A 20,121-nucleotide genomic window follows, 5' to 3' on the forward strand; every position below is an offset into this window, starting at 1 on the left:
CAGTCTCAGTATTGTAATACAGTCTAAATTCAATTATGTTTTTCAGTTGCTTTGACACAATCTTTTTTGGTTTATGACTTTGCAGCTTCATCGTTACAAATATTAAAATCATGTGTAAAAATATGTGTAAGTTTCAAAAGAAATGCTTCATTTAGTGGGATGCTTGATACTTGATACTGATTGTAGGATTGCTGTTTACATTTTTGCAGGAACCGCAGAGCCTCTGTGTGGGGCTAGTGGACCATGTTCCGTCCTATAGGAGAGAGAGACTTCCAGACCTCGGCTCGAAGGATGGGGACGTCCCTGCTCTTCCAGCTGTCGGTTCATGAGCGAGAGTTGGACCTCATGTTTCTTGACCACAGCTATGCCAAACCCTGGAACGCCCACCCGGATGCCAGCAGCGCGGGGCCCACCCGCATGCTGTTCGTCACCCCTCGGCGGCAGCCGGAGCCTTCTGTGTGAGTGAAGACTTCTAGATTATCATTGGTGGAAATCAAGCCAGTAATCAAGCATGTCTAATTAAAATCCTGAAACTTGTACGATTTAACAATAATCAAGGCTCGAAATTCCAACCATTTTGGTCGCATATGCTCCCGAAATTTTATCTGTGCAACCTCAAAATATGTTTGGGAGTATTTGTGCAAGTGCATATAATTGTTGTTGTGCGACCTGTTTTCCTCCCTCTAAAAATCGTCAGAGTATGTGCCTTCTGAGTGTTGATACATTGACCTGTCTGCCGCTCTGTGAAATGTTAGGCTACATAACAATCTTTACATTCTTAACTTTAATGCAGGTTTTAGATTGGTTAATATTAGCTGTCAATCACCCAGTCACTGCCTCCCTGCTGTCAGGTGACAGGGAGCGAACTACCGTGGGGAATGTAAAGGGCTGAAGAAGAGAGAAAATAAAAAAAGAAATACTGGCAGATTTCTTTTGTGAACCACCTAAAGTCACAAATAATGGTGCTGGTGATAGCGATCATGTGGTGAATGTTGATCCACCAGCCGGATAGAAGCCGAACAGTTTTCGGAGAGAGTTGATGAAAGACTGAAAAAAGGGCTCCGCTATGAAAATGGTTCTATGCACTGCATTCACTGTAAAGCCTGTGGGATGGAGTTTGCAGGTAACAGCGTTCGCCACCAAATCAACACATTTCTTTATTGTTGTTTTACTATTTGCAGTTTGACATTATCAAGTTTTGCAAAATCCAAACGAAACAGACCTACAGAGAGTGCACGCATACATGATGTGAAGTCTATTAGGTTAGATTAGTGAGCGTGCGCATTTAGAGTGCGTTCTTTCACCGCATGATTCAGTCTGTTAAAATGCATCACGAAATTCAATAAATGGGGCCTTATATATGGGGCTATATAATTTCATATAGTTAATCAGTATCACAAGAAGAGTGTTGTTTTTACTCCAAAAATCAGCATGGTTACAAATATGTTATTGATTTTAATACAACCGTTCAATAAACAAGAAGTTATTATTAATAGACTTACGTTTTAGACACCTGTTTTTGCTCTATTTCACCAACAAAAAACAATTCCAAACACACAGCTAAGGATATGCCGGTATCAAATTTTCCTGTGGCGATTAATTGCTAATGCTTTTATCACAGTACACTGTATTATCATGTTATTGATATTGTTTTAAAAAAGTGGTCATAATACAGTATAACAGGTTAAATAACTTTTTTATTATAACAAAAATAACTGAACATTTGAATACATTAAAGCAATACTGAAAGATATATAAAGTTAAAAGTTTTACACAGATTCAAGTGCAAAAGAACTATAAAGACCAATAGGTATCACTTTACAATAAGACCTTATCAGTTAACCTTACTTAATGCGTTAACATTCACAATGAGCAATAGCTACATTTGCTACAGAAGTTATTAATCTTAATACTAAATCTTAGTTCATGTTAGCTCATAACACAGTTGCAACATTCGATTTTAACAATGTGTTCTTAAAGAGTAACTAAACCCTAAACCAACTTTTTTTAGTTCATGATCTGTAAGAATGGGGCTTTATTAGTGCTGTTCATTGATTCGAGTACCTTTTTTGACATTTGAGTATAAAGTGTTTTAATTCTACAATATATGGTGTAAAAACGTGTGCTGCCCTCTTCAGGTTGAACGGTGGCTACTGCAGTTGATTTTTCCTATTGGATGTTGCGGTGGCAAGTGACATAAGCGGTGTCAATATAAGTATTGGCATTCATTACTCAAGTAGAAGTATAGATACTAGCAGTGTTGGGAAGGTTACTTTGGAAATGTAATAGGTTACAGATTACAAATTACCCTGTTTAAAATGTAATAGTAGTGTAACTTTTTCAATTACTTTATTAAAGTAATGTAACTAATTACTTTTGAGTACTTTTTGATTACTTTTCTAAATTTGTGAAAATTAAAGAATAATAAATAAAAGCATATACATCAACTTAAATACAGTTATCTAATAAGCATGTGACGTATTCTGTGTAATAAACTCCTGAAATATTGGTGTTTTTTTGAAACTGCTGTCTCTGTATATGATGATAGTTTTCTCAAAATAAGTAAAATGCACATGAAGTGACATAGAGCAGTTCTAGAAATTATGTTTATGTGCTCGTGTACTCCTATATTGAGGCGGCAGAGGTTGAAAACACTGCGAGCTTCAGTAGGCCTATGTGTAGTAAATGAAACCATGTCTTTGCCATTAATTTACAGGAGGGGCGGACTGGGAAAAAAATTCAGACTGGAAAATTCTAACTTATACAAACAAATTCATGGACAAAACTATTTTTTGTATGGACCTGACATAAAAAAAGGTTTAAATCTTTAATTTGGGGACATGCAAAATAATTAAATGTTCTCTCCTGAACGGCACCTTCGCTTCCATTTTTCTCTTCAGTCTCTTTATTTTGCCCTGTTATCCATCTCTCTCATGACTTTAATACTCAAGATTGAACAAAACTATACTTTACAATACAATACTCTACAATACTACAATATCTTTATAGAAAAATCCTAATACTGTACAGGAGTCATGTTTTTCCCTTACAAAAAATTACCTTGCTTTTATTAGTCTATATAAAAGTAAAATAACCTTGTTTTTTTGCAAATGGATTTGTATTTATTTTTAAATAAATACATTTGTAAAATAATTTTACATTTTTGGTTATCACAGTTAAACAATAGTAACCATTTTCTCTAGATTTATAGTTAAATATTAAAATGTTAATTTTCGTAAGGGTTGTGTTGTTGTCTGTCGTAGCTCCCCCTAAACCTATAAAAAAATCGGATTTTTTTTTTTAGCTAAATTACTACTGTAACATCACAACAGATAATAATGATGTCCTTTATATAGTATTTTGAGTGATGACTGATGAGCAACGTGCTGCTGCTTGATTAAATAAATAAAAAACAAAGACAAAAAAGCATCTTTACAGATGAAACTGACCTGAAACCCTGAACAGGAGTTCTGCTTCTCTGCTCCAGCAGCCCCCCCCCCCCCTCTCTCTCTCTCTCTCTCTCTCGCATTGATTACTCGGAGTCTGATCCAAACCGTTTGGCGGAGGCGCGGAGAGCGCGTGAGTCATGACTAACAATTCATAACTTATTAGAGATTTAATTCTCAAATGGCGGATTCGCAAATGATCGCTTTAGTACATTCGGCAGACAATTATACAATAGTGATATTAAATAGTGGGGCAAAATCGGCTGCCAGGCCACCGGGAATTGTCCCGGTTCTCCCGGTGTCCAGTCCGCGCCTGATTTCCACAGACACGCAGAATGTGCAAGTCATATATTGCATTTTTGGGGCTTAATATTCACAGACACTAGTCCATGTCATGTTTTGATTCAAGTGTACTGACCTACTTTTGATATAGTCATCCAAAATGTGGCATATTCCGTCCGTGTTAGGCATTCCGTTTTTATGACTGGATTCTACGAACCAGACTGTATTTCCGCATCCCGGAAATTATTAGGGTGGTATGTCTCAGAATAGTCAGTGCAATTTGGGAAAGAAATCAGTTAAATCTGTATGTGGATGTGTGTAAATATTCAAATGTAATCCCCTTTGTAATCGTAAAAAATTTCATAAGTAACTGTAATTTAATTACTCATTTTTTCTTAGTAACTGTAAGTAATTACAGTTACAATAATTTTGTAATTAAATTACGTAACGCCCTTACATGTAACTAGTTACTCCCCAACACTGGATACTAGGGTTTAAAAAGACTTTTGTAGAAGTTGAAGTATCAACTCAAGCTTTTTACTCAAGTAAAAGTGTAAAAGTACTGGTTTAAAAAACTACTTAGAGTATAAAGTAAAAGTAATGTAAGGAAAAAAATGCCATTAAGAACAAAAGTTTGGGCCGTGCCACAGGGACCTATTGTGCACTACCCCTCCTCAAAAAAACATTTTTCTAAAGGCCATAGGTCATAATGACTATAATGTTATATTAAAATGTTCATGTTGAAAAATTTGGGATGCACTAGGCTACATGTTTCAGCCGCATATATGCCCACTGAAAATGAATGCACTTTAGTACAATGCAAATACATCAAAGGACTAGAGATGACTAGTTGCCTATAAGTATTGTTATGGTGCAAAAAGTCAAACTTCAGAGGAATGTCATCAATAACCTTTAATGGAATGTAAATGTACATCCAAGCTTAGCTGCAAGAAATCTGCGAGGGCAATAGACAACATTGGTGTACCCAGGGAAGGCTTAGTAACAATTACACTTGTATTGTTTTCTATTTACAATAAACATTATAGTGCTGTCAAAATGAATGATTAATCCAAGTGATTAATCAAAAACTAAAAATGAAAAATAACTCATAATCCTGATACCTTCTTGATTGATAGCTTCCTATATTCGCTACATACGTCTGCTATGGCCAGTGTTCGAGGGGTAATGAGTTACAAAGTTGGTAAAGCCTACTTATCACAACATTGTCAATCGTAAACGATAATTTATTCAAACGTCTCGCTACCGAACTACCTACAGTAGCTTAATTTGTGGAGGACGAAGAAAAAGCACCCATTTGGTAAATGAGCCAGTGAGAAATATTAACTTTTAAGTAGGGTCCTGTGCCATTCAGATACTTTTAAAATGGTACTGGTGCCTAATCGGTGTCTGAACCGATACTTAAAAAAAAAAAAGAACCACAAAAAACAATTATGGATAACATTAAAGAACATTACAAATATTTAAAATAAATCCATAGCTTTCACTTTGGATGCTCTCATTTCCCAAGTTATGCTCCCCTTACTCTACGGCTAATAAATGTATTTCACAATCTGGGTCATTATTTAATACAAAACCACACATAATGTTTCTACTGTATCTGTCACTCACCCCGATATTTAGTTAAGATGAGTGCTGTCTGTCACTGTCTTTAATCAGTTCTGTGAATGACTGTATGCTCATTCTTTATAAAGTAGCAACAATGTCGTTTGTTAAGTACAGTACTGTGCCAAAGTCTTAGGCACATTAGTATTTTCACCTCAAAAAAAGGGTTTTAAGCCAGTTATTTATATCTTTTGCTGTAGTGTGTCAACAGGAAATATCAGTTTGCCATTCATTTTAATAATAATCTACAGTTGTGGCCAAAAGTTTTGAGAACTACATACATATTGGAAATTGGAAATTGCTGCTTAAGTTTTAATAATAGCAATTTGCATATACTCCAGAATGTTATGAAGAGTAATCAGATGAATTGCATAGTCCTTCTTTGCCATGAAAATTAACTTAATCCCAAAAAAACCTTTCCACTGCATTTCATTGCTGTCATTAAAGGACCTGCTGAGATCATTTCAGTAATCGTCTTGTTAACTCAGGTGAGAATGTTGACGAGCACAAGGCTGGAGATCATTATGTCAGGCTGATTGGGTTAGAATGGCAGACTTGACATGTTAAAAGGAGGGTGATGCTTGAAATCATTGTTCTTCCATTGTTAACCATGGTGACCTGCAAAGAAATGCGTGCAGCCATCATTGCGTTGCATAAAAATGGCCTCACAGGCAAGGATATTGTGGCTACTAAGATTGCACCTAAATCAACAATTTATAGGATCATCAATAACTTCAAGGAAAGAGGTTAAATTCTTGTAAAGAAGGCTTCAGGGCATCCAAGAAAGTCCAGCAAGCGCCAGGATCGTCTCCTAAAGAGGATTCAGCTGCGGGATTGGAGTGCCACCAGTGCAGAGCTTGCTCAGGAATGGCAGCAGGCAGGTGTGAGCGCATCTGCACGCACAGTGAGGCCAAGACTTTTGGAAGATGGCCTGGTGTCAAGAAGGGCAGCAAAGAAGCCACTTCTCTCCAAAAAAAAACATCAGGGACAGATTGATCTTCTGCAGAAAGTATAGTGAATGGACTGCTGAGGACTGGGGCAAAGTCATATTCTCCGATGAAGCCCCTTTACGATTGTTTAGGGCATATGGAAAAAGGCTTGTCCGGAGAAGAAAAGGTGAGCGCTACCATCAGTCCTGTGTCATGCCAACAGTAAAGCATCCTGACACCATTCATGTGTGGGGTTGCTTCTCATCCAAGGGAGTGGGCTCACTCACAATTCTGCCCAAAAACACAGCCATGAATAAAGAATGGTACCAAAACACCCTCCAACAGCAACTTCTTCCAACAATCCAACAACAGTTTGGTGAAAAACAATGCATTTTCCAGCACGATGGATCACCGTGCCATAAGGCAAAAGTGATAACTAAGTGGCTTGGGGACCAGAATGTTGAAATTTTGGGTCCATGGCCTGGAAACTCCCCAGATCTTAATCCCATTGAGAACTTGTGGTCAATCCTCAAGAGGCGGGTGGACAAACAAAAACCCACTAATTCTGACAAACTCCAAGAAGTGATTATGAAAGAACGGGTTGCTATCAGTCAGGATTTGGCCCAGAAGTTGATTGAGAGCATGCCCAGTCGAATTGCAGAGGTCCTGAAAAAGAAGGGCCAACACTGCAAATACTGACTCTTTGCATAAATGTCATGTAATTGTAGATAAAAGCCTTTGAAACGTATAAAGTGCTTGTAATTATATTTCAGTACATCACAGAAACAACTGAAACAAAGATCTAAAAGCAGTTTAGCAGCAAACTTTTTGAAAACTAATATTTATGTAATTCTCAAAACTTTTGGCCACGACTGTAGTGCGTTTCTGAATGCACAAGCAGTCTGACAACGGCTTAATGAATGTTTGGCAATGTAAACTGATATTTTCTACTGACACACTTCAGCAAAATATATAAATAACTGGCCGAACACCATTTTTTTAAGTGAAAATAATAACGTGCCTAAGACTTTTGCACAGTAGTATATGTATAAAGTATGTATGATTAAATTAAGTATATTTTAATAAGTGTAATTAAAGTATGTATTCATTCATATGTGTTAAGGGCTAGATTTTCGCTGGAGGAAACAGCTGTTTAGTGATGAGTTGTGACAAGCGAAAACTTTACAGTAGATGGGAAACCTAACCGAGCGCTCCCTCGTGAACTTTTTTAAACTGTATTTATGACAAAGAACTGCACAGATATGGATATTCTAACAATCTATCCATAAACACATACCTTGTGATGTCCACTGTTTAAGTACGCTTGCGCTGCTCCGCTCGCGGTCTGCGGATTGAAGAGCGCGCTGAAAGACGGAGAGGAGACCGGCCTGGCGCCGGTTTCATTTGAAATTTTAGCGGACTGACTCTGAGGCGATCGGATACCGGTTCCATACCCAACCCTACTTTTAAGAAATATGTTTTTTGAAAAACGAACCCAACACTGGCTATGTCCTTGCTGGAGTGTGATGTGATTTGTGTCATGTGCAGGTGCGATGGACCCCGTACAAACCAATAGGGTGTCGGAATGGTATATGTTTATACTTCTCATCCAACCACAATCAAATTCACTTCATCCGGATGGCGCGATTTATTTGGATAGTTTTTTTTTTTTTTTTGAATGATGACAAGCCGGAATGAAAACAAGCTGAAATGAAATAGCAGTAACGAAGCTATTTTAGAAATCTAAGGAGTAGAAAGTACAGATACTTGCGTGAAAATGTAAGGAGTAGAAGTAAAAAGTCGGCTGAAAAATAATTACTCAAGTAAAGTATAGATACCCAAAATTTCTACTTAAGAAAGGTAACGAAGTATTTGTACTACGTTACTTGACACCTCTGTGACGTAAGCAGTTTCCAGCTCACCACACCCCTTGGTACGAGCTACCACACCCTTGGCAGTATAAAACCATCTTGGAGTCAGGAGTTGGAATTGCAAGTATTGAAAACGATCAAGATAGACTATTATAGCATCTATTTAGCATAGCATTTATATAGTTATTTAGATTATTTTGTGTAGCCTATGTAGTTAATTAGCATAGTTGTTAGTGTAACGTTAGTATTGTTAGAAGCATAGTTAGTTAGGAGCATATATTGCATTAGTTAGGATAGCTTCAAGTTGGCGTAGATTTATCTGTATTTAGTACAGTGGTCAGGATGGTACGTAGGCGTAGTTTTGCTGGTTGCGACAGCACTGCTGGACTGCATAGTTTTCCAGCAGACTTGAAAATTAGGCTCCAGTGGTTGCATGCACTTGGCATGGAAGACTGAGACTTCCCGCCTAGAGCTGTAGTGTGCAAACTGCATTTTACGCGGGATTGCTTCTCCAACTCAATGGAGGTGGAAATGGGCTTCTCCACACAGCTCGCGCTGAAAAGCGACGCGGTGCAGGAGTTAAGACCGCAGTTTGAGCCAGCGGCTCGAATTGATATGGCTTAGGCCACAGACACCTCTACATCCTCCACTTTAGGTAAAGGTGGGGGAGAAAAGTCCTCTACTTCAAATGAACACTCTGTTGCAAAGCTATTTGTGTCACTACAGTCACTCTCCATTTTAGTGACTCTGACAGCAGCTGTCAATTAATCTGTCACTGCAGGTCTCAGGTTCACGCCCCACGCACTCAGCCCTGCCCCTTGGTTCATCCCCTCTATCTCTGCTGTGCTCTGCCCACTTTTCAGCATTTTTCAAATATTGCCAGTGGGTGGAGTCAGGCTCTGACCAGGGGTTAAGTTACGCTTTAAATATTGGAATACCTAAGATAAACATTCAGAAGAATTTTTCAGTGCTCATAACTGTTTGACGTTGGGAGCACCAAATCTATGTTTTCCATTTTACAATTTTCAATTTCAGTGGTTTAATAATTTTTTTAAACATTTTATCATTTCAATTATTTAGTAAATTTTTTACAATAATATACTTATTTTCTAGAACAAGACCGTATATAGGGTTGCAAATATTTTGGGAACATTCAAGAAATTTTTGAATATTTCTAGGATTTTTTGGAATATTCCAGGGATTTTTGGAAACTTTCCAGAAATATATCAGAAATTTTCCACCCCTTTGCAACCCTAAATGTATATAAATTTATTAGCAAAAATAGTGGTAATCAAATGAAACTATTAAACTTTAACAATTTATCAATTAATTATATATTTTTTTGGTCATGTTTTTGGTAATTGAGGTTGTGTGAAAATCATATGGCCCATGACATTTTAAAGCTGGTCTGTTTATAAGTAAATGCATACAAATGTATAATTGTGAATTGAAAAAATGTTGTCCACTACAGTGATTCGGACATTTCCATTGACGTAGAGACAGTCACACCCATGCCAATGCCTCTCTATGACAATCTGAAAGCCCGTAGTGTGATGAACGAGTGTGATCGCCACGTTCTGTTTGCTCGAACCATAGCTGATGGACCTCTGCCTCCCGATGATTGGGAAGAACACATAAACAAGTAAGAAAAGCTGCTGTAGGATAACTACAAGAATGCAGATGTATGAGAAGAAAAATATAGTTTTCTCAAACATCTGAGCTGCTCTGTTGATGATCGTCTGTTCTTCAATTTGTTGTAGGGCTGGCTGGTCTTTGGCTCAGAACAAGCTCTTCAAAAAAGTATTGAAAGCACTGCAGGCAGAAAGACTCAGCAGATTGGCCAATGAGGGGGTGAGTTTTCAAAACTGGGTTTAACTCGCAAGTAGGGCTGTGCAATATGGACAAAAAAACCTATCACAATTTTCATCAATTTTGCGATTTCGATTTTAATCAAGATTTTGACACACACAGACATGCTTTACAGTCATAAATGCATTCAGTAGTGCTGAGTGGTTTGAACGTTTTTCTTTTTCAAAATTATGCCGGTTTCGCGGTTTGACGTTTTTTTTTTTTTTTTCATGCATAATCAGGTGTACAAAGCATTTTCTGCTGGTTGATATTCCAAGACGTGCTTGCGGCTAAGGTGCTGGAGCAAATTGCTCATGTAACCGTCTTTGGCGACAATTTTAGCTCAACAGCACTTGCATAAAATGGTTGTTTGGTCGACGTCTATTTTTGGAAACCAAAAACCCTCCAAACAACAGACCCGGCTCCTCTTTTTGGCACAAGTTCTTCTGTGTCATGTTCTACTAGTTCGGCAGCATCCATCTTCCCATACTCCGTCTGCAGTGCATATGCAGTCCACAGCCCGGACTCATTGTGCTTTCACCCAGGATGCGTTTGCAGTCCGCTACTGATCGACGTTTAGTCCACAAACACAGCACTGCTGCAGACGCATCGCTCCTTGAACGCACTGACGGACCGCAACCTCATGCAGTGTGAACGCTGGAATCTGTTAACATGGGTGCGTAAAAAAATAAAAAAAATACAAAAAAAACATATACGCACTGCAGATTAAGTATGTGTGAAACAGGCGTTATAAAGTAACACCAGAGCACTGCTGAGTTTACCCTCACCAAGCCTCGCAGTCGCTGCTTAGAAGTGCAACATTGTAAAGGGTCCGTCTGAAACACGCTGCGTAACCGCGACGCAGCATAACGTTTGTTCAGAACGTTGAGTAATTAAATACATTGGTATGGCGGTATATAAAAAATTCATATCATAAACAAAAATATACACCGATTTTCGGTATGAACCGGTGTACCGCCCAGCACTAGCATTCAGTATAAATTTGAAACATATTTCCAAAAGAAAACCAATTAGAGTTCTATCAAAAAGTTGTAACATGTCTCTAGAACAGACATAAGTCAAAATAATCAGTAAGTAAAGATGTCAAACAAAATGTCTAGACATATGGCAAAAAAAAGAAAATAATAAAAAAATTAAATAAAACTTGTGTCCGGGGATTTTCTTTTCTTTTTTGCCATGCATTGTCATAGAGCTCACTTTAGCGGTGCCTCAGGTGTTATATTTTTTGCCCAATATATTTATTGCCCAAAGTTCACACGTACTCCGTCTGCAGTGCGTATACAGTAAGTTATGTGTACGCGGTTCAGAAGCAGCAACAAGAGCACATTATTGTAACGCAAAAGCACATTAAAATAATGCGTGAGTGCAAATCTATCCGCAAGATATTAAATCTTTTAGCACCTTTCTATTTATAACCTTTTCTGTTCTCATCTTTTACCGCGTGCAGTGTGAACGTTCTGATCCGTTAACATGGGCTCGAAAAAAAAAGGCTATGCATCACAGACAGAGTGTGTGAACCTGGAGTTAGGCATATGCCCGGTCTGTTCTGTTCTCACACCCCATTTAGGCGCGCTTCATTCTGATGGGTTCGGATAGCATACTGTGGGAGGTCGGGGCCACGGAAAATCATGCTATAAAGCGATTTAGAAATCGCGCACACTCAAATCGCGATTTTATTACGATTTTGATTAATCGCACAGCCCTACTCGCAAGCACTTTTTTGTTCAGTTAAATCCTAGTACTTTTTTTTTTTTTAGTACCACCTCGGTTGAAGTTCCAAGTGAACCATACCGTTACCAAAATGTGACTTGTAGACTCTGCTGATCACGGATTGGCCGGAAAGAATCGTCACTGAACTTGCGCCACAAACACAACAAAAGTGATATATTTAAATCACAGCCAGCGAAGGACTGAACGTAACTGTTTTGAATGAGTGCACCTTTTTTAACAACCAAAAAGTGTCTGTATCGTTATTTGTTGAGTAGATGGTGACAGTGTGTGTATGCAGACGAGGACGGAGCGAGCGTGGGTTTGGCTAGATTTGGAGGTTATTGCTCACGTCTCATTCAGCACAAATCCAAGTGTTTCCATATTTGCAATGATTTGAAAGTTAAATTATTATTTATAATGTAAACTACTAGACTGTTAGATTAATCCTTATCAAGTACAAATGTCCAGAGCTTATCATCATTATCAACTTAAATTTTATCGTGATCTCGATATGATTGTTTATCGCCCCATCCTACACGAGGCAACTAATATCAGTTTTAGTTGGATATCAACAAACAAAAGATACGAGATGCATTTTTTTTCTTTTTAAGAGTTGATAATCCTTTTTGTTAAGCTATGCATGATTATTTTCTAAAATTAGATTTGCTTTTACCATTATTTATCCCTGCTGTCGGAGCAGACCGGACACAAAACCAAATAAGAAACCTCATGATGGTTGTTCTCATGCATAAGTCCTCTCTCTCTTTCTCTGTGTCTCTGCTCTTCACAGGCCTGTAATGAACCTGTCTTACGCAGGATAGCTGTGGATAAATGTGCTCGTAAGGTCCGCCATGCTCTGGCCAGCATCAACTGGGACATAAAGCTGACTCAGTGGCTTCATAGCACACTTGTGGAGTCTTTGAGTCTTGCTATGCTGGTCGCTTACCTTGATGTACTGCAGACACTCAAAAGCAAGGTAGGATGTCTTATTATCATATTACCATGGTATGTATAGAGTCCGTAGGAAGAGGTTACACTGTTTCTTATTCATCTCTTATGACATCTCCACGTTTACCCTTTTAGGTACCATCCCTGATCGACAGGATGTTGCTGTCATCCTCTGTAAAAACAGGAGCGGCAGGAGCTGAGGCTCTTTCTCTGCTGCTTAAGCGGCCATGGGACCCTGCTGTGGGTGTACTATCACACAACAAACCAGTATGTACTGCACTTTATTTTGTTCTTTTAATATAATTGTAAAAATGTCCCCTTTCAGGTCGTGGGTCATGTCTTTTTGTTGTGAAATATTTCTAAATATTTTTTTTGCTGGGTCATATGATGCGATTTCATTTTTTCCTTTCTCTTTGGAGTGTTACAAGCTCTTGGTGCATGAAGAAGATCTGTAAATTTGCAAAGGCTAAAGTCTCAAATCCAAAGAGATAATCTTTATAAAAGTTAAGATTCTGCCATTCCACCCTAAAATGTCTCATTCAAACACACCCCCACATGTCTCTGTCACTATGTGGAAATATTTGCGTAATGCCGCCCAAATGTTCATACAAAAAAAAAGGCGTGGTTTAAGTAACACAGTTAGTGTTGAAGCAGTCATGTCAGGGAGATGCTGTGTGTATTTGGGCGAAAGCAAAAGCACTTTATTTGGCCTTCCAGAAGTAGATGCATTTAAAATCTTTAAGATTACTTACAACAGAACAGCAACACATTTTATAGCAGAACATTTGTGAACCTAGAAGAGGAGTTAATTCTGACTTTGCTATGACAATCTAGTTTTGCATGTCGTGTGTGTGCACGCGTGTGTGTGTGTGTGCTCTTGTTTTTGTGACATATCAGGACACAAGTCTGTATAATGACATGGGTATGACACAGGTATTACAAGGAGAGGCTGAGGACTAGAGCTGAAACAACGAATCGATTAAAATCGATTATTAAAATAGTTGTCAACTAATTTAGTCATCGATTCGTTGCTAAATAACTTTTATATGCCGTAAGCGGCTCATTTTGTGCATATTTCAAATCTCCGGTGACCAAAGTGTGGCAGTAATGAGCCACCGGAGGTTTTACTCAGCCAGTACAACAGGAGAAGTAGCGAATAGCCAATAGCTGGCCTCGTTTTATGTCACGTGCTTCCCGAACAGCGTCTCTGCAGCATTCAGCGGGATGTGGGAGCATGTCTATGTGTGGGAGTACTTTACTTTGAGCCTTCAAAAAAGATTAACCTGTAAATTGCCCGTTTTTCCAGGCGCGTCCGCATCGCATCAACTTAAAAACATTTCAACTTTTCAGAATGCGGCAAGCGCACCGCGGGTCATGTGACAAGAACTAAATAATCAGCTTCATCCTTTCCCGTAGCAACGTTTAAAGCACAGCCAAGATTAAGGAACAGCTGATCATAGCTGTATATGGATTTCCATTTTGAAATAAATTTAGTAGCAGAGCTACTGCAAGCGATTTTTAGAGCTGCAAATCCATTTATCGTTTGCTGAAATTTCCGCGTCTTCAAGGAGAGAGCACGTCATGGTTGCTTAGCAAAAGCAGACGCCTCAGAGGCGCTTCTGCCCGAGCGCTTTGGAAAGAAGGAGAAAGCAGTGCGCCTAGCGTTTTCCACGCGTTTTTAGGCGCGATATGTGAACGGCCCCGAAGACTTTTATTTTTGCAGATTCTCCAGTACAATGTTGTTTGCAAATGTTTAGTCGTAAAAGCTGATAACATTGCTTTTTAACAGTTAACATTTAAAGCTTTACAAACATGTTCTGTGATCAGTTTGTCGTTTACCAGTTCATAATTCAGTCGTGCAGCCTAATTATGACTGAATGAGAGAGGTAAATGTTTAAAGATATTTGAAATGCACTTTTCTTTCTAAGTATTCACTGCTCTTTTTCACACAGCAGGTTTTTTGTCTGTGTCCGATTTTTTCTTTTTCTGGACAACCTTCTGATGGATTTTACTTTAAATTGTGAGTTCCATTCAGGTTTCATGCCATTGGCACTTTATTCGAAGGATTGTTTACAATTTCACAGCATAAGCTATAAAGCTGTTTCCCAGTAAATAATAAAATACAACACACTGCAATTTTATTCTGTTTTATCCTTATTCTTCGTGAAAATATGTTCTGAAAGATTCCTTAATAAGCTTCGTTCGGGATGTTAAACTACTTTAGGAGCTCTAAGGACTGCCATGGTGAAAACATTATTTGAAATCTCCTTGTGAAATTTGCTAGAGTATGGGTCAGTGTTTTGATTGCAGAAGAGTTCAACAAAAGGATTACTAACACATAATAAAACAACTCCAGGTATATTTTTGATGAGGATATGACAATGCAAAATGGTTAAAATCTCTTAAAAATCTATGCTGAATGATAAAGACCCTTTATTAATAATTTACTTGGGGGGTGGGGGGGGGGTGGAAAAAACTAAAATATAAGTACATAAACCGATTAATCGATTAATCGTAAAAATAATCAACAGATTAATCGATTATCAAAATAATCGTTAGTTGCAGCCCTACTGAGGACATATCCCATGTCCCCATTTTTCAAAACGCTAATAAATCATGCAGAATGAGTTTTTTTTTTTGGAGAAAGTAAAAATGCACAAAGTTTCCTGTGAGGGTTAGGGTTAGGGCTGCAACAAACGATTATTTTGATTATCGATTAATCTAACAATTATTAGAACGATTAATCGACTTATCATTCATTATTTTACTGATTAATCAGTAGAATTTGATTGATTATCAGCTCTTGCAATTAGTTACAATATTGTTATACATAATAAATAAAGGATAGTCTAATCACTTCAGCTTTGGGAAATAATATTGTGTAATTACAATTATTATACAATTCATTTATACAAATAAATATATTTGACACACAAAATTAGATTACAGAGAAACCTTATTTAACATTTAATTACTTTATTAATTACTAAAAATTAACTGAATGACACATCATTCTGCCTAACATCTCCTTTCGTAAGTATATAATATGGATAAGAAACAAAATAAAGGTAAGTGATTAGATGTTTTATTTTTGGATGAACAATTTTATTCACAATATCAGTGGTGGACAGTAACGGAGTAGCTTTACTTCGTTACTGTACTTAAGTACATTTTTCAAGTATCTGTACTTTACTGGAGTAGTTTTATTTTGAGTAACTTTTACTTTTACTTCACTACATTCCAAAGCATATGATCGTACTTTTAACTTCACTACATTTCATAAAACATATCGTTACTCCCTATAATATATCACGTGCTCCGACATGCAGAAGCGGTGTCTGATTCATCATGAACGAGTCTTTTCAAAATAAACTTTTAAATCGGATCGCAAATCGCACCAAACGATTCGTTTACGAATTAGAATTATCCGACTGCAGCTGTTCTGGAGTCGACCACTCACTGATTCAAATGAACTGTTTAGTGCGAGTTTATAGAAGTAAGAACTGGGAGATGCTCAGTCAGGACAGTTGACGGGCCACTGCTGGGCGTCGTCACGAAAGCTTATCATTTTCATGTGTTTTTAAATTACCACTTGTCGATTTAAACATTAAAGCATCCAAACACAAGACACGAAAAAGCTTAACAGAGTAGCTGGTTACTTGCGTGCTGTGTTCGGTGCGAACCCAGCTGTCTTCTGCGAAGTTCTCCTCGAAGTCCCTCCTGCACCTGAACGAACAAATACAAATCGCAGTTTGAACAAACAAAAAGATGTGAAAGAGTTCAATTCAGTACTCGCGGTGTTCTGGTGTTCAGGGCTCACGCAGAGAAAGGCGTCTCAAAACACTTGAACACTGAAACTGCTTCTTTTTGCTCTTGTGCCGACAAATACATACAAAATATGTCAAAATACCCGCCTTGGAAAGTATGCTCGAAAAATCAGTTTTTTTTCAGTTATTTGTCAGTTATTTCTTAAGTGAAAGTAAACAGTTGAGGAAAAAGATGAGTTCATCGTCTCTTAAAGTGACCGCGCCTAACTGAGCTACTAGCTGCTGCTGAAAGAAAATTCACTCACTGCTGTTGACTGAATTACTTTGTAGTTTTAACAAAAATGTATGCACATTTTTGTCAAACCAAAAAAATATTCAGATTCATAATTTTTGATATGTATATTTTACTAGTAGGTACAGGACACTAATACATTTATGTAAGTGAGTATTAGCAAACTGACATTTTATACCCAAAGAATCTTCATACAGTGAACTACTAGTGAAATAGATAGATATAATGTTTTTATCTCTCTATCTATATAAAAAATTGGGACCAAAAATTGTTCAGCACCTTATAAAGCACCATGCATTGCTTATGTTTTTTTTTTTTTCTGAATTGCTAATGCAACCTTTTCACACCACAGTCTGAACAAAATGAAGCATTGCTCGGTAATTGGTCGACAAAGTATTGATAGTTGTATAAATATTGTAACAGTTGTCTGTAGTTTTGGTTGATTGTAATCCATTAAATAAATTTCTATCAAAGTTGACATTATCAAGACGAATTTGTTCTGACACAGTTTAACTATAAGTTCTTGTCATATTTTATAACCATTTTAGAAGCAATAGCAAATAAACTGTAATAATGTGAGAAATGTTGAAGGTGTCTGAATAAATTTTGGTTTGATTGTATATTTCATTTTTACATTGAAGACTATCCAGTGCTATTTTACATTTAATTATTCGGTTTCTGTACCTGAACACCTACAAACTTGAAAAAAAAACTTAAACATTGTGTAAATAGCACAAATAAATAAAAATGAATGAACATACAGATTAAACCATATCAAACAGGGCCCACTGGTACAACCTTCAGCGGGACCCTGCAAACCCCAGCTACGGCCCTCGATGTTGCTAAAAGTAATTTATTAATGTCGAAATTTAGAATTAATTATTGTAACTGAAAATCATATTTAGGTCAAAATTGTCAGTTGTTTGGGAACTAAATCCGTTGTAAAGAGTGATCTATTTAAGCCCACTGAAATGCTCGAGTGCAGACGATGCAGACACATCAATCATCTCTGTGTTTTAGGTAAAAAAAAATAAAATAAAAATAACCATTAAACTAACACAGATTAAATAAAATAACTCATGCATGTTCAAATTCCCCGCTGCCGTAATATTAACAGTTTTATTAAAATGCTACCATATGTGACGTCTGATTTTATATTGTTTATCAATATTGTTTATCAATAGAATATTGTTTGGATTAACTAGACGAGTAGACAGACATGAATGTTTATTCATAATCGTACTGAAAATAAGTAAATATTGTTAGCTGATGGTAATTTTTATAAATAATGTCCAAATATTTTATTCAACCACCTATATATATATATATATATATATATATATATAGATAACATCTGGGGAGAAAAGAAAGGATGTGATGTTCAGAACATGGTAACTACAGTAATTATCCAAGTGGGAAGAGATGCACCCCGTTTGGCCAGGGGTGTTTTTACACCACAGACAAGGTTTGAGAAGGAAAAAATCATTATGAAAATATAATTATATTTTCTTTAAAATGTTCCTCCTAACTTCAGGCCTTATTATCATGTCATATATAACTGTGTTGGAACAGTGGTTCCCAACCTTTTTCAGCTCGCCGCCCACACAACCACACACATATGTTTGCGTGGCCCACTTCAAAAAAAATTAACTGACCCCCTATTGTTGGGTTAATAACTAAGTACTCAGAAGCTAGATTGTTAACTGTATTTATTGAATGAACTAGGGCTGTGCGATATGAAAAAAAAAAAAACTATCGCGATTTCTTTGATAAATTTTGCGATTACACACACAGATATGCTTTTACAGTCATAAATGCATTCAGGATTATTTTGAAACATTTTTCCAAAAGAAAACCAATTAGAGCTTTATCAAAAAATTGTAACGTCTCTAGAACAGACATTAGTCAAAATTATCACTATAGTAAAGATGTAACAAAATGTATAGACTTATGGCCAGTGTTGGGGAGTAACTAGTTACATGTAACGGCGTTACGTAATTTAATTACAAAATGAATGTAACTGTAATTAGTTACAGTTACTAAGAAAAAATGAGTAATTAAATTACAGTTACTTATGAAATTTTGAACGATTACAAAGTGGATTACATTTGAATATTTACACACATCCACATACAGATTTAACTGATTTCTTTCCCAAATTGCACTGACTATTCTGAGACACACCACCCTAATAATTTCCGGGATGCGGAAACACAAGTCTAGTTTGTAGAATCCAGTCATAAAAACGGAATGCCTAACGCGGACGGAACATGCCACATTTTGGATGACTAAATCAAAAGTAGGTCAGTACACTTGAATCAAAACATGACATGGACTAGTGTCTGTGAATATTAAGCCCCAAAAATGCAATATATGACTTGCACATTCTGCCTGTCTGTGGAAATCAGGCGCGGACTGGACACCGGGAGAACCGGGACAATTCCCGGTGGCCTGGCAGCCGATTTTGCCCCACTATTTAATATCATTATTGTATAATTGCCTGCTGAATGTACTAAAGCGATCATTTGCGAATCCGCCATTTGATAATTAAATCTCTAATAAATCATGAAGAGTCATGACTCGCGCGCTCTCCGCGCCTCCGCCAAACGGTTTGGATCAGACTCTGAGTAATCAATGCGAGAGAGAGAGTGGACTGTGGAAGCGCAGAACTATACTGTTCAGGCTTTCAGGTCAGTTTCTTCTGTAAAGATGCTTTTTTGTCTTTGTTTTTTTATTTATTTAATCAAGCAGCTGCACGTTGCTCACCAGTCATCACTCAAAATACTATATAAAGGACATCGTTATTATCTGTAGTAATGTTACAGTAGTAATTTAGCTGAAAAACAATCAAATTTTTTTAAATAGGTTTAGGGGGAGCTACGGCAGACAACAACATAACCCTTACGAAAATTAACCTTTTAATATATTACTATAAATCCAGAGAAAATTGTTACTATTGTTTAACTGTGGTAACCAAAAATTTAAAATGATTTTACAAATTGAGTTATTTAAAAATAAATACAAATCCATTTGCAAAAAACAAAACAAAACAAGGTTATTGTATATAGGCTAAAAAAAGCATGGTCAATTTTTGTAAGGGAAAATCATGACTCGTGTACAATTAGGATTTTTCTATAAAGATATTGTAGTATTGTAGAGTATTGTATTGTAAAGTATAGTTTTGTTCAATCTTGAGTATTAAAGTCATGAGAGAGATGGATAACAGGGCAAAATAAAGAGACTGAAGAGAAAAATAGAAGTGAAGGTGCCGTTCAGGAGAGAACTTTTATTTATTTTGCATGTCCCCAAATTAAAGATTTAAACATTTTTTTTTTATCTCAGGTCCATACCAAAAATAGTTTTGTCCATGAATTTGTTTGTATG

The 20,121-nt window shown here is 37.0% G+C and overlaps 1 protein-coding gene across 1 annotated transcript in view; it reads left to right on the forward strand.

Annotated features, from left to right (window-relative positions):
* The first annotated feature begins 213 nt into the window (after nucleotides 1-213).
* LOC132115372 (KAT8 regulatory NSL complex subunit 3-like) overlaps nucleotides 214-20,121 on the forward strand; it is a 60,950-nt gene continuing 41,042 nt past the window's right edge. Inside the window, exons 1-5 of the mRNA XM_059523819.1 lie at nucleotides 214-458; nucleotides 9,623-9,793; nucleotides 9,912-10,002; nucleotides 12,521-12,706; nucleotides 12,814-12,945. Of these exons, the coding sequence (XP_059379802.1) occupies nucleotides 244-458; nucleotides 9,623-9,793; nucleotides 9,912-10,002; nucleotides 12,521-12,706; nucleotides 12,814-12,945 (795 nt within the window). The 5' untranslated portion in view covers nucleotides 214-243. The remainder of the gene's footprint in view (nucleotides 459-9,622; nucleotides 9,794-9,911; nucleotides 10,003-12,520; nucleotides 12,707-12,813; nucleotides 12,946-20,121) is intronic.

Source organism: Carassius carassius, chromosome 34 (genome assembly GCF_963082965.1).
Source record: "Carassius carassius chromosome 34, fCarCar2.1, whole genome shotgun sequence".
NCBI lineage: Eukaryota > Metazoa > Chordata > Actinopteri > Cypriniformes > Cyprinidae > Carassius > Carassius carassius.